We start from the raw sequence: 12,944 nt of genomic DNA, 5'->3' as shown, positions 1-12,944 counted from the left end.
AAGCCTTGGCTGGGATGATCTAGTTGGGGATGGTTCTGCTTTGGTCAGCGGTTGGACTAGATGACCTCCTGAGATCCCTTTCAATCCTAATTTTCTATGATTCTGTTCTGCCTCCACCACCACCTGTGACAACAAATCCCAGGGGAAGGTGGCAGTCTGGGCCTGGACTGTTTCCCTGGTTGGTTTCCCATGACACTTTCATTTTATTAGGTCAGTGCTGTCCCCAGGTTTAGATTAAAGTTTGGTAACTCTTTTGCAAGTGTAGCTAATGGCCTGAGTAGAGAGAGAGAGAGAGAATAGTTTTAGGGAGGACAGAGTGGAGGCCAAGGCAGAGGGAATTGGAGTGGTACAAAAAAAGACTGTTTTGGAGGAGCGTCTTCTGTGCTGTTTAGGACATCAGTGCTCTGACCCCTTCTCTTTGAAGAAGCAAACACACCTCCTTCCTGGGAGCTGACTAGAGAAAAGCAGCTCTCAGATGTGGGGGTGCTATGGAAGGCTAGGGACCAAGAAGATCAAAGGGCTTAATGCCAGAGACTCTTGTGAAGCCATTTCTTGTTTCAGGGGGTCTTCTCAGGACAGGGAGACCTGAATAAGGCTGCTTCGTGGGGAGTCCTGAAGCAGAGGTTTCTGGGGTTTTTTTTAAAACAAAGTTTGTCTGGCTATTGTTTGATTTCTCCTTGCTTACTTCTGGATGCTTGGCTCATTATTCCTGTGCCATATATCCAATTCTGAACTACACAAGTTTTAGCTAGGGCCATAATTTGTTTTGCTGAAACTCTGCCAATAGTGCCAATGCATGAGATAAAATGACCTAATCTGAATGTCAGGGGAGAGTGGAGAACTGGCAGTTGGAATAACATTACTGATTTACTAAATGACCATATTTTTATCTTAGAATCAAAAGGAATAAATATTGAGTGTTTTGTGGCCATTTTGGTTGCTTGAGGTTAGAATTGCATGCTATAAATGGTACCTGTTTAAATCTGGGCTAGATATATGGAAGTCTTGATTACTTGGAGCTTTGAAAATGTGTACACGTTGTGCTTTCTCTAGTCAAACTGAATTGGTTTTGGTAATTGTTTTTCTGTCAGTTACTGTTGGATGTTTTAGTGACAGCCATTTCAGCTTTGTTCAGTTTTTAGTGGTATCTTTCCTAAAGTATCTTTTCTTTCCTCCGGGGGTAGTTTCTTTCCTCTCCTGGCATGTGCCATTCAGTGAGCTCTTAGAACTTTAAGAGTAAACTGCGTTTGCTGGAAGTTTTGGTCTTCCCATTTCTCTAAACCACATTTGACCATTTTTTTACAAATGCTTGTGTTCGCTTATTGTAATTTGTAAAGTCTTCCATTGTATATGTGCCTTCCAGCAGCGGGCATTGTAACAGATGTTGCATAGTTTAAGGCTCTGTGCTGCAGTCACAGGTGGTTGAACCAGTGGTATAGCCCCACTTCTTCATTAGTTCCTTGGAGCATCCAACTCCAGTATGTAGGCAGTTGAGACATCGCCACTTTTGCCGTGGTTTGTCAGCCACTGGTGGTAAGGACTCAGCCGCTGGAATATCTGTTTTTCCACTGACAGGTATTTTCTTCTGCCTCTCATTCAACATCTGTAGTCATGTCTGCTTGTGTGTGGCATCAAGAGGTTGGGTGCTGGTGAAGAAGCTCCTGCGTGACTTCAAAAATTTATGTGCTCTGGAATGGTCATACAGCAGGTGTCTCGCATCTTCAGTTTGTCTTGATTGTTCTATCCTGCTGGCCACTGCTCTTCTGTTGTCAGGCGGAGTGATGCCAACCAGCAGGTACACACTGTTTAGGCTGGCTTCAGACATCCTGTAATGCATCGGCAGCTATCGTTCAGAACGGGGTTGAGGCGCTTAGCATTTATGGATCTCTCCCATACAGGGCATGTATACTTGGCAGAGGAGAAGCTGAGAGCCAGAGCAGTGGTTCGATGGTTCAGGGGCTAGCTCCTCATTTCGAGTTGGCGAGCTTATATGGAACGTTGTTCTGAGTGCTCACCTTTACTTTTGTCTTTATGCTGTGTTCTTCGTATGAGAGAGTTCAATCAAGGGTGACTCCAAGGTAAACTAGATTTGGACAGTGGGATAGTGGGGTCCCAGATCATGTAATGTTGAGCTGGTGGTTGGCCTCATGGTTTTTCAGATGACAGGCGTATAACTTGTGTTTTTGCTGGGTTGGCATGTAACTAGTTTTCAGCGTAGTATGAGGTTAGGCTAATTAGTGCCTGAGGGATTTTTCAACATGGTCAAAGCCATTGTTTTGGGTGGTTATGCACAGATCATCTGCATAGATGAAACATTTTGTTTTCAAATCTGTTGGTTGGTCATTCTTATGGATACTATATAACAGTGATGCAAGTATACTTGGGGGGGGGGAAGGCCTCCATCTGCTTTGCTGCCCAGTTTTACAGTTTTGTTTACAGTATTGTTTCCCAGTAAAACAATATTTTATAGACACTTAGTTCGACTCCTGAACTGAGTAAGTGAGTTCTAGGTATTGGTGGCTTATCTATCACTCACTTCTTTCTGTCAAGCTAAAATTGGCACTTCGCCAGGTCTTGTAGTTTTTCTGAGTGACCATTTTGAAGCTGTTAGGTTTTCCTTCTGTGTGCTTTTAACTGCCAGTGGTTCAGTTGCAGTGACATACAATAAGAAAACAATTAATGTAAGTTCTTGTGGCTTATTTGTTGTTGTTAAAAGGGAATCTCACTTTGTTCACAAATAATTGATGGCACTGGCGCTTTGATGCCTGCTGCAAGGAAGTGCAGCTGGAAGCTATAGAAGATATAGAGCAGGGGGTTTCAACTGTTTTGGATCAGTGTACCCCCGGCTGCCAGACACGAAGTGGGGGATGGGGAGGGGGGTGCACAACCAGAAGTGGCGGGGCGGGGCAGCGTGCGACCAAATGTGGAATGGCGACAGCCACCTCATGCAAGCTTCCCCTGCATCGCGCCAGGCAGTCAGTGGCGGTGCAGGGTAGTATGTGGCGGTGCTCTGTTCTCCCCCTTAGATCCCAGTTTCTGAAATCCTGTTGTGCAGTTGCTGCATCTGCTCATTGTCTCTTCCATTCCTTGGTGCACCTCCCTTCTGCCTTAAGCTATTCTTGTATTCTCTCCCTTGTCCCTCCATCTTAAAAGAGAAAAAAACCTTCCAGTTCCCAAATCAAACTCCCTTGTTTACCACTGTCTGCCTGCCTGCAGGTTCCTCTGGTCACAAGCTGCTTGGCTTTTTTTTTTAGTCTTTTGCCTATGTTAGCCCTGCACCCTTGTTTAGGCTTTGGATTTAACTATCAGTGAATTGTTGTCAAAACATTTACTCTTTCGTTTTCAAGGCCTCTATCCTGTTTTCAGGATAGGAGAGAATGGGGTGGGTGGGGCAGGAGGCAGGGCCTGCAGGAAGAGAGAAAGTAATGTTGGTTTCTGAAACTGGGGCTAGGGAGGAGGTAAAGAGAGCATGGAAAGGAAAGGGGGTAGAAGTTTGGGGTTCCACTTCAGTCTTGTCCATTTTCACTCTGAAGTTAGTAAGATTCTGAGCCCTGTCAGCACTGGCTTGGAAATCACACCTGGACTGGGGGTAAGGATGTGTGTAGAACAAGTATGGGCAAAATACAGTCTCTGGGCTGGATATGGCCTGCCAACTGATTGTATCTGGCCTACGGACTGGATCCAGTCTGCCAGCTGATTTGATCTGGCCTGTGGCTTCCCCTGCGGTGTTGTGCATGGGGCCAAGCCCAGCTCAGAGCAGCGTGTGCTCTGCTTCAGCCTGTGCCTGGCTTGGCCAGCATGCACAGCTTCTAGTGGGCCTGTTCCCAGTGTGGATGTGGCCTTCTGGGTGTGACTCCACTCCCCTTGCCTCCAGCAGCTCCTGGCCAGGAGGAAGCTTCAGCTGGGTGATTCCTGCCACTGCGCATGGGATTTGCTCCAGTTCCTGTCTGCCTTGCACTCACTGTGCTCGCCTAGTGCAGGTGGCCAAGTGGGTGGAAGGCAGCCAAGAGCTTCAGCTAAGCAGCTCCTGCCCCAGCATGCGAGGCTCTGGCTCCAGCTCCTGGCTGCCTTCCACTCATTCACTCTGCCTGCTTGGCATGGTGAAGTGGGTAGAAGGCAGCTGGGAGCTGGAGCTAGAGTCCTGGGAGCCAGAGCCCTATGCACTGGTGCAGGAGCCACCCAACTGAGGCTCCTGACTGCCTTTCACCCACTCTGACCATCCATGTTGAGTGGGCAGAGTGAGTGGAAGGCAGCCAGGAGCTGGAGCTAGAGCCCTGTGTGCTAGGGCAGGAGCCACCTAGCTGAAGCTTCCTCCTGGCCAAGAGTGGTACAGCAAGAGCAGGAGCTGCTAAGAGGGAAGGCGGACAGAGTAGCACTCAGGCAGCTGCAGCTATACCGGGAGCAGCCCTGCTGGAAGCTGTGCGACTGGGGCTGGGCTGGTGGATGTGGGCTGGAGTGTGTCACAGGCTGCCCTGGGCATGAGCAGCTGGGGCTTGGCCCCATGCGGAGTGCTGTGGGAAGCTGTGGACTGCACTGCCCAGACGAGTTCTGCTGCTTCCTGCCCCCTCCTCCCTTCTCCCATCCCTAGCTGGCTCCCCGGATCTAGCACCTAGGCAGCCCCAACACACAAGCACACGTGCTACTCCCCCTACCCCCCACAGGGCAAGGTCCTGGCCTTTCCCACCCATCTTGCCTGGTGGGAGAAACCTACTGCTTGCCCACAGCCCCATCCCACATAAGGAGTTTTGGTGAATTGTGGCAGGGGGGAAGGGAGGTGCTGACCTGGCCCACAACAACACATTGAAACTTGCTAAGTGGCCCCTGGGCCCAAATAATTGCTAACCCCTGGTGCAGGTAGAGAGCCACATACAAAGAACTTGGTAAGGGGGAAGTGGCACTGGTGAAGATGAGACCAGGCTGGGGCCCTTTTGGATGAGTAGGAGAGTTGATCCTAGGTTGTCCAGGGAGAGAGGAGCAGTCTCAGATATTCTTCAAAGGGACAGAAAGAGTGACAAGGGTGAGGAAGGGTTTGTCAGTAGTTTGTGGGAGAAGGGAAACCTATTTTGGGGGAAGAAAGCAAGCTGGGGGAATGGGGAAGGAGAAGCTGCATTTGAAATAAATGACTTCCAAGGGATCATTGAGGAAGTTATTTTAACAAGAGCTATATGTTGAAGAGAGTGAGAGCCTGGTTTTGAATGGCTGGGGTGTTTCTGGAGATGGATCAGACTGTGCTTCTGTTAAATAAGGGTACAAAATAACCAGCAGGTAACTTTAAACTGCAGGGGTGGGTCAGTGTTTTTTCACCTGGGTTAGTAACTGCTGGAGTTCCCTCCACCCTCTCTCACCCTGGACCCCACCCAGTTCCATTTCATGCTTCTCCATTAGCCTTTGGACTGCAACCTCAGCCTGAATTCCACCCTGTTCCACCTTGTAGAACTGCTGAGCCCCCTCTCCTATTTGAGAAGTACCCATGATTTATATGTTTGTGTGTGCTATCAGTAGCCCTGTTTTCCATTTGTGGTTTGTTCAGTTATTATTGGTATTAATTTTGTGCTGTGGTGCTGTGTACTCATCTTCCTGTTGTGCAGACACAACATCTTACTCTTTTTATTGTATTTACAACATAACAGTATGAGCTGAACTTCTCCCTGTCCTAGACTGCATTTGCAATCCAGTCTGTGACCAGTCTACTCTCCAAATCCACCCTGTTTTCATTCCACCACAGATCATCCCTGTGTTTCTGTGCTGCTTTCCACTGATGCCCTCTTCTGTCAGACCCCTATTCCAGCCTCTGCTTTTCTACTCTGTTTAAATGTGACACCACTGACCCTTAATCCTTTCTCTTCTTCATTCCATTAGTGCTCAAAACTCAGGCCTTCTCTGTGAAATCTCAGTAGCCTTAAAATAGGTGCTCAGGTGCCAAAAGGTACTCGGGCAACCGGCCACCTGCAAAAGCTTCTGTCCATTACCTGATCATCATAGGATTGTGCCCTCTGCCCTCTCCAAAATCCCTATCACAGTTGTTTTGTGGTGCAGTAAAGTGCTCTTAGAATACGAGCTATTTTGAATGAAGAGGGGAGTTACTTTTAGAGTATTGGAACCCTAACAGAGAGCACCCTGCCAGCTGCCTACTCCTTTTCATATTCAGGGAATCCAACTCGGGTACCTCTGCTAACAGTAGGTGTGTCAGTTTGGCATTGGGACAGAGAGTATTCAGTCCTAGGTCACTCAGATCTTTGGTCAGAACCTGGTTTTCCCTGGTAAAAATTGAAAATTCTCTGATAAAACCCCCAAAATACATGATTAAAATGAAATGCCACTAGTGTGTGTAGTGTGTGTGTGTGTGTGTGTGTGTGTGTGTGTGTGTGTGTGTGTGTGTGTAGAGGCATCGACTGAACGCACTGTTTTATTGATATATTTGTCATGACCCAGTGATTTTGGTGCCTCAGCACTATGGAGTTTTCTTGTCACATAAGAGCCTCTTGCACAGTGAGGGTTTTGCTGCATAAAGAACCCGTGTGCAGGAGAGAGTTCCCGCCAATTTGCAGCTGTCTTTGCAGGATGTATTTTCCCAATGCAGCACAGAGATGCATGGTGCAAAGAGTTCCTGCTATTCGAATGCAAATTTGTGTCCCACTACTGGCTAGTGCTAAATTATTCACACGTGGCGGCCGGTAATTGGCTTGCTGGCCGTTTAAAAATTAGCGCGACTTCCGCCCAAGTCGAAGAGCTTTGAGCACGCTGCAGAGTGCCTCGAAAGAGATCCGATTTGCAGCTAGCTGATCGATAGACTGATCACCTATCGATCCTTCTTCCCGTTGCCGAACGCAATCCCAGACGTACCCTTTTCCCGCCGGCTTGAGTTACGGACGGATTTACTGGCTTTGGCCTCGCCAGCTGGAGCAACTCACATTGTTGTCCAGACGACCGAACCGTTTCCGTCGCAGCCACCCGCGACGTAAGTAAAGTTTTTTACAACCATTAAGCCTTGTCAGCCTCTCCATTCACCAGCCCACCCTGACGAACGGGCAGTTTCTAAATCACCTCAAGTCGGCTCAGCCCGGCCGAGACAATATTTAAAAATTTAAAGCAATTTGGAAGCCTACCAGTGCCTCAACCACCATAATAAAATAAATTCTAAATACCTATAAATTTTGGTATTTGATTTTGGGTTTTATATCATGGAAAATCAGAGCTCCCTCTGCCCCTTAGCTCACAGAATGCTGGTCCAGGCCCTTCACTCACAAGCCACAGCCCCCCCAGCCCTGCTGGTGCCCCTCACCACATGGCCCTACTGGTGCCCCTTGCCCCCCACCCCAGCTCTGCCAGAGGGGTCCCCAGTTGCCAGGGCTATGGGACCAGGGACCTGGGTCCAGAGCCCCCTGCCCCACACAGCAGCACCCGAGTCCCAGCTGCAGTGGAGCACAGACCCTGGCTCTCCCTCCCCTGTGGGCAGCATGGCTAGAATGGAATCTGTGGAGGGGCGGATGTGGGCTGGCTGCTGTGGGCTCAGACTGGGGGGAATCTGGCTCCATGCTGCTGTGTGTGCTCCCAGTGGGGCAGGGTGGACCTGTGCCCTCTATATCTGTGCACAGGGTAGGTGCAGACTGTGGGCTCCATGCCCTGCTGCCCTCCCCCAGGGCCTCCATGGTCTGGTGGCTGGGACCTGGTGCTGCAGGGCAGATTAGGACTGGGCAGGGAAGCTCTTTGCCACTGTGAGCCCCACGTAGTGCTGGCAACATGTGCCCTGCCAGCCCACAGTAGCAAGGGGCACTACCCTGCGCTTCTGCCCTCACTGCTTCTGGGCAGGCAGGGTATTCCTCGCCAGGGTGACGTGGGGCTTGCAGTGTCAAGGAGATTGCCTGCCCAACCTTGCTCTGCCCTGCAATGCCAGGTCGTACCTGTTGGGCTGCAGAAGCCCCAGGGGAGGGCAGCAGGGCAGGGAGCCCATTCCTGCCCCTGCCTCACTCCACACATACATCTGGGGAGCATGGGTCTCCCCTTCCTCCCTCGGGAGTGTGCACAGTGGCGGGGAGCCAATCCCAACTGCCCCTGGGTGAGCTGGCTGAGGTCCTGTCCCATTCCCTGCCAGGGCCCTGCGGCTGTGCATTCTGGCCCCAAGCCCCCTAGCCCCAGCCTTGCTGAACTCGCTCCCTCCCTATGGGGCCTCAATCCCCCCTCCCTACCCCACCAGACTTACTGGCGGGAGCTGCTCCAGGCTGCCTAGTGGCCATGTGCATATACATGCACAGGGCACCCCCTACCTGACCACCCTCCTCTGCCAGCCTGCAGAGAGCTCTTTGCAGAAGTGCAGAATTCATGTGTTTCTCTATCAAAATCACAAATCCATGTTTTTCTTGGGTAAAAGTGGAAATCCATCCCTTTTTCCATTTTCCTGTGGGAAATGGAAAGCCTGGATTCCTGGTCAGAACTGGCAGTTTGGGCTCCATCTGAAAAATCAGTAGGTAGCCATTGGAGAATGTGAAGCACGAATATCATCTGCTCCCAGCAAGATTCTCTTCTCTGGAATTAAGTTGCTATATCTGGCATTGGCCCCAATCTCTGGCTGGATTTAAGGTATTACCCCATATTATATTGCCTTCATCATCTAGAAATGATGAAAACATGGACAAGAGTGGCAGGGTCCATGACCAAAAGGTCAGATCCTCTTAACTAGGGACAGTAAAAAGAAAAAAAAAAAAAGGAGGGACTCAATTGCTTTTGGAACGTATTTGGCAGAGCAGCTTAATATCTAATGTTATTGCTTGGTGATGAGCAGGGATCTGGGTTTTCTGTTTCCCAAGGAAAACAGAAAAACATGGATTTCCCCCTTTACCCAAGAAAAAAGTGGATTTCTCATTTTAACAGAGAAACCCATGGATTTTGCACTCTTGCAAAGAGCTCTTTGCAGGCTAGCAGAGTTCCAGCCTGTAGGGGACTGGGGGAAGTGGGAGGAGGGTGGTTAGGTAGGGGGCACCATGTGCATGTATATATGCACATGGCCTCTAGGCAGCCTGGACAGCAGCTCTGATAGGTAAGTTGGTGGGGGAGGGTGGGAGAGATTGAGGCCCCCATAGGGGGAGAGGAAGAGTTGGGCTGGGGCTGCTGCTTCGGGCCTGGGGCTGGAATGCATGGCTGCAGGGACCCCCGTGATGAGCGGGACGGGGCCGCTGATGGCTCCTCTGGGGGCAGGGGATGGGGCCGGCTCCTCACCACTACATATGCTCCCAGGGGGGGCATGTGCCCCCAAAATATGTGCATGGGGGGGAGGCAGGCATGGGTTCCTTGTCCTGCTGCCCTCCCCTGAGGCCTCTGCAGTCCAGCAGGTGCAACCTGGTGCTGCAGGGCAGCGTGGGGCTGCATGGGGAAGCTCGTTGCCACTGTGAGCTCCTCGTTGCCCAGGTGAGGCGTCCCCTGCCTGTGCGGCAGCAGCGGGAGCAGCTGTACGGGGTTATACCCCTTGCTGCTGCCTTGCAGGATGGGAACAAAGGGCTGTGGGGGGGCGAGGGGCACCAGCAGGACTGTGGCGACTGTGGGGGTTGAGTGAAGGGCAGAAACATGGACTGGGGTCTGTGGGAGGGGAGTAAGGAGCACTAGCAGGGCTGGGGGGCTCTGGGAGGGTGGGAAGTGAGGGGCACCAGCAGGGCCAGGGAGCTGTGATGAGGGAGTGAGGGGCACCAGCAGCGTGTGTGTGTGTGTGGGGGGGGGTGACGTGAGGGGCACCAGCTGGGCTGGGGGGCTTTTGGGGGGGGGGGGGGGGGAGTGAGGGGCACCAGCAAGCCCAGGGGGCTGTGGCTTGTGAGTGAGGGGCCTGGACCTGAGTTCTGTGAGCTAAGGGGGCAGGGGGAGTTGTGATTTTTTCCATGATAAGAAACCTAAAATCAAATGCCAAAATGTATAGGTATTTAGAATTTATTTTATTATTGCGATTGAGGCACTGGTAGGCTTCCAAATTGCTTTAAAATTTTAAATGTATCAATAAAACATTATGTTCAACTGATGTGTGTGTGTGTGTGTGTGTGTGTGTGTGTAGTGGCATTTCATTGTAATCACAGATGTTGGGATTTTTCATTGGAGAATTTGCGATTTTTTTTTTTTTCCAGGGAAAACCAGGATCCCTGGTGATAAGCCCAAGGAAGTTGTGGTCGATGTCTCTGCCTTTGAGTGAGAGAGTATATTACTTCTACCATCTACCTTTAGTTACTGTAACCATATTTATTCTCATAATAGCCATTCTTTTCTTTCTAGAATGTTACCATCAAAAGCTAGGGTGCATCCATTATGCACACCTTGGAACAAAACAAGGTATTGGGGGTTTTGTTCTGTGTTTGAATATCTATCTGGACTTTTTCATCTTATATGGTTTTGCAGGTGAGAATGAATATAGGATGGAACTGATGTACCATTCTTCAACAAATTCTGTCTTTAGAAATCTTTTGGATCTGTGTATTTAGAAATGCAGCTATGACTGTTGCTCAGAATTTATTGGGTGTTGTATTAGATGACCTCTGGAGGTCCCTTCCAGTCCTACTTTTCCATGACGCTGCTATGATTTTTCAAAATTTTGAGAGTACATTTAGTGTGATCATTATGCAAGAGCAATTATGTGAGTAGAAATGGCTTTACTTTGCAGTTAGATTAGCAGCACAGGCAGGGCTTATGGTACACTTAGAAAACTGAACACCATCATGTCTTTGGTCTTTCTGTAGTGTGACTCTACAGATTACTCGTTAAGGTTGTTAGTATCTGCCTAGTTTTCTTAGCACTCATGCTTTTCTGCCTGATCTTGACTTCCTTATTCTTCTGGAGATTTAACACGTCTTAAACCATAAATTGTCAGATTATTCCAGTTGCTAGGATTGCTCTCTGAACTTCCTCACACACTGCTAGTAACGCATTTCTGTCACTTTTATTCTTGCATTGTTTCCTTGTCTTGGTCCTGTTTTGTATTCTTTTTATCTGAACACCTGTCCCAAAACCTAAATTTCTGCTAACTAATTTGCTGAAACCCAATTCCTTCTTCACTAGTAATGATAACTGATGGTTTTGGTTCATTTGTTCAGTCTTCTTTCCTTGTATTTTTTAAACAACCATTTTAACAGACATTCTCTCACCTGCCTCTCTTATTTTTCTCTCTCCACCCTCACTTCCTTCCACAGCCCAGCCTGGCCTGATTACAAGCTGTGTATTCTTCACAGAAAACCCATGAGTTGCCAGTCTAATAACTTCACCTTTCACAGCCTGGGTGTGTTCCTTCCTGCTCATATTCCTCTTTTACACACTCCCTACTATTTCCCATTCTCCACAACAGAATTCTGTTCCTAGATCTTTTCCTGTCTCTCCAATCAGTTTCTGAAAAGAAACATTTAACTCTGTTGTGTCTGTAACTACCAACTTCTAGCTGTACTTCTGTCCTCAGTGATGTAACAAATTCTGAGCTCTTGAGATAAAAATGGAAGACTCTTTGTATGCCAGCAAATCTCCTTGTTCTTGGACCTGGAAGAAAGGGCAGTTTTCAGTCTAGGAGTTTTGTTGTAAGCCAGGTCTTTCTTCAGAGGCTCAGTTTCCAGTTTTTCTTTTGGTACTTTTCATTTGTAGGCTTTGATTTTTTTAAACCTTTATTTTTGTGCTATCTGCAGGTTCAGCCTGCCTCTCTGTAAGAAGATACTATTTTTGGAACAAGAGTGTTTTCTTCCATAAGGGTTTTAAGAAGTTCCCAAAGCGGGCTGCCTTCTCTTTGCCATTTAAAAAAAAATTGTGTTAAGGAATCTGTGGCCTAGGGAAGCAGAAATCTTAAATGTAGAGAAGATAAAGCACTTGCAGAACATGATTGGACTTGTGTACATGATTCCATGTTTTTCAAACACTAACCTTTACTTGGCAGACAGAACTCTTGGGGTAGAAGCGATATCTTTTAAAAAATATCTCTTCTACCCCAAGGGTTTTGTCGGCCTCTGCTTTTTAGACCAACATGACTACAACCTATATCCCTGAAACCTTTACTCGGGAAACTTGAGCTGTATGTTTGCTGTTGAGGGCTAAGACTTGTTTGACTTGGAGGAAGTTTTTTGACATACCTAAGATGGGATCATTTGGAAAGTATCCACAGAAGCCATACAGCAGAAAATATCTCTGTCTGAATGTCTTGTTCCTAGATATGTGTAGTTAATAAGCAGCACAGAAAAGTCTGATAACGATTATATATAGGTAGTTTCAAAAGTTTTTTTTTTTTCCTTTAAGAGGACCTAGCGCACAATTGAAAAACTTGTTAATATATAGTCATTGCATATTTAGAGTCAGAAAATACATATGTTTGTATCTTTTTATTGAGAAGGCTGTATCTAATTTGTTTTATAAATGTGGGCTTGTGCAGAGGTACATTACTCAGCATGTGAGGGAGCAGAGGGTGTAGTGTTATATAAATAGAGAAGGGAATACATAAGGAATGGGAAAGTGGCCGATCATTCTGGTCTGTCTTACCCGTAGGTTTTGTGGCAGTCTACAGGCCGGACCTACTGGGTGCACTGGCACATAATACAAATTATCGTCTCTGGAAATCAGCCTGAAGAATCTGCTCCCAAGGAAAAGGTATCCAGTCTGACAGAGAGCTTGAAATTGAACACAGGTGAGACTGTGTACCCTGTCCATGTGCATACATGCATGCACATATACATGCACATGCATATGTGTGTACTTTCTCTCCCTAGCATGCTCTTGTCTGTTTTGGGGGTGATAAGTCTTGTGACTGGTCATGTTTTCTTTCTATAGTAGTGACTTAAATTTCTTTTGGTTTTCCCCCCTATAGAAAACTAATTTTTGTTTGCTTGTAAAGGGGGACATATCTTGCCAAGCAGTAGTGCTGCCACTTAGGTCCTGTGTGTGGGTAAGGTAATAACGAAAATGTAAAAATTTCATTTAGACATCAACATTACTCATGAAAATGC

At 48.0% G+C, this 12,944-nt stretch overlaps 1 protein-coding gene across 5 annotated transcripts in view; it reads left to right on the top strand.

Moving 5' to 3' along the window:
- LOC102568024 (cullin-9) overlaps positions 1 to 12,944 on the top strand; it is an 80,494-nt gene that overhangs the window by 17,485 nt on the left and 50,065 nt on the right. For all 5 annotated transcript variants that reach the window (XM_059720351.1, XM_059720352.1, XM_059720353.1 and 2 more), the window contains one exon: positions 12,487 to 12,625. In XM_059720351.1, coding sequence (XP_059576334.1) covers positions 12,487 to 12,625 — 139 coding nt within the window. The remainder of the gene's footprint in view (positions 1 to 12,486; positions 12,626 to 12,944) is intronic.

Source organism: Alligator mississippiensis, chromosome 1, assembly GCF_030867095.1.
Source record: "Alligator mississippiensis isolate rAllMis1 chromosome 1, rAllMis1, whole genome shotgun sequence".
Taxonomy (NCBI): Eukaryota; Metazoa; Chordata; order Crocodylia; family Alligatoridae; genus Alligator; species Alligator mississippiensis.
Note: the sequence above shows the minus strand (reverse complement) of the source record. Positions and strands in the feature narration are given on the sequence as shown.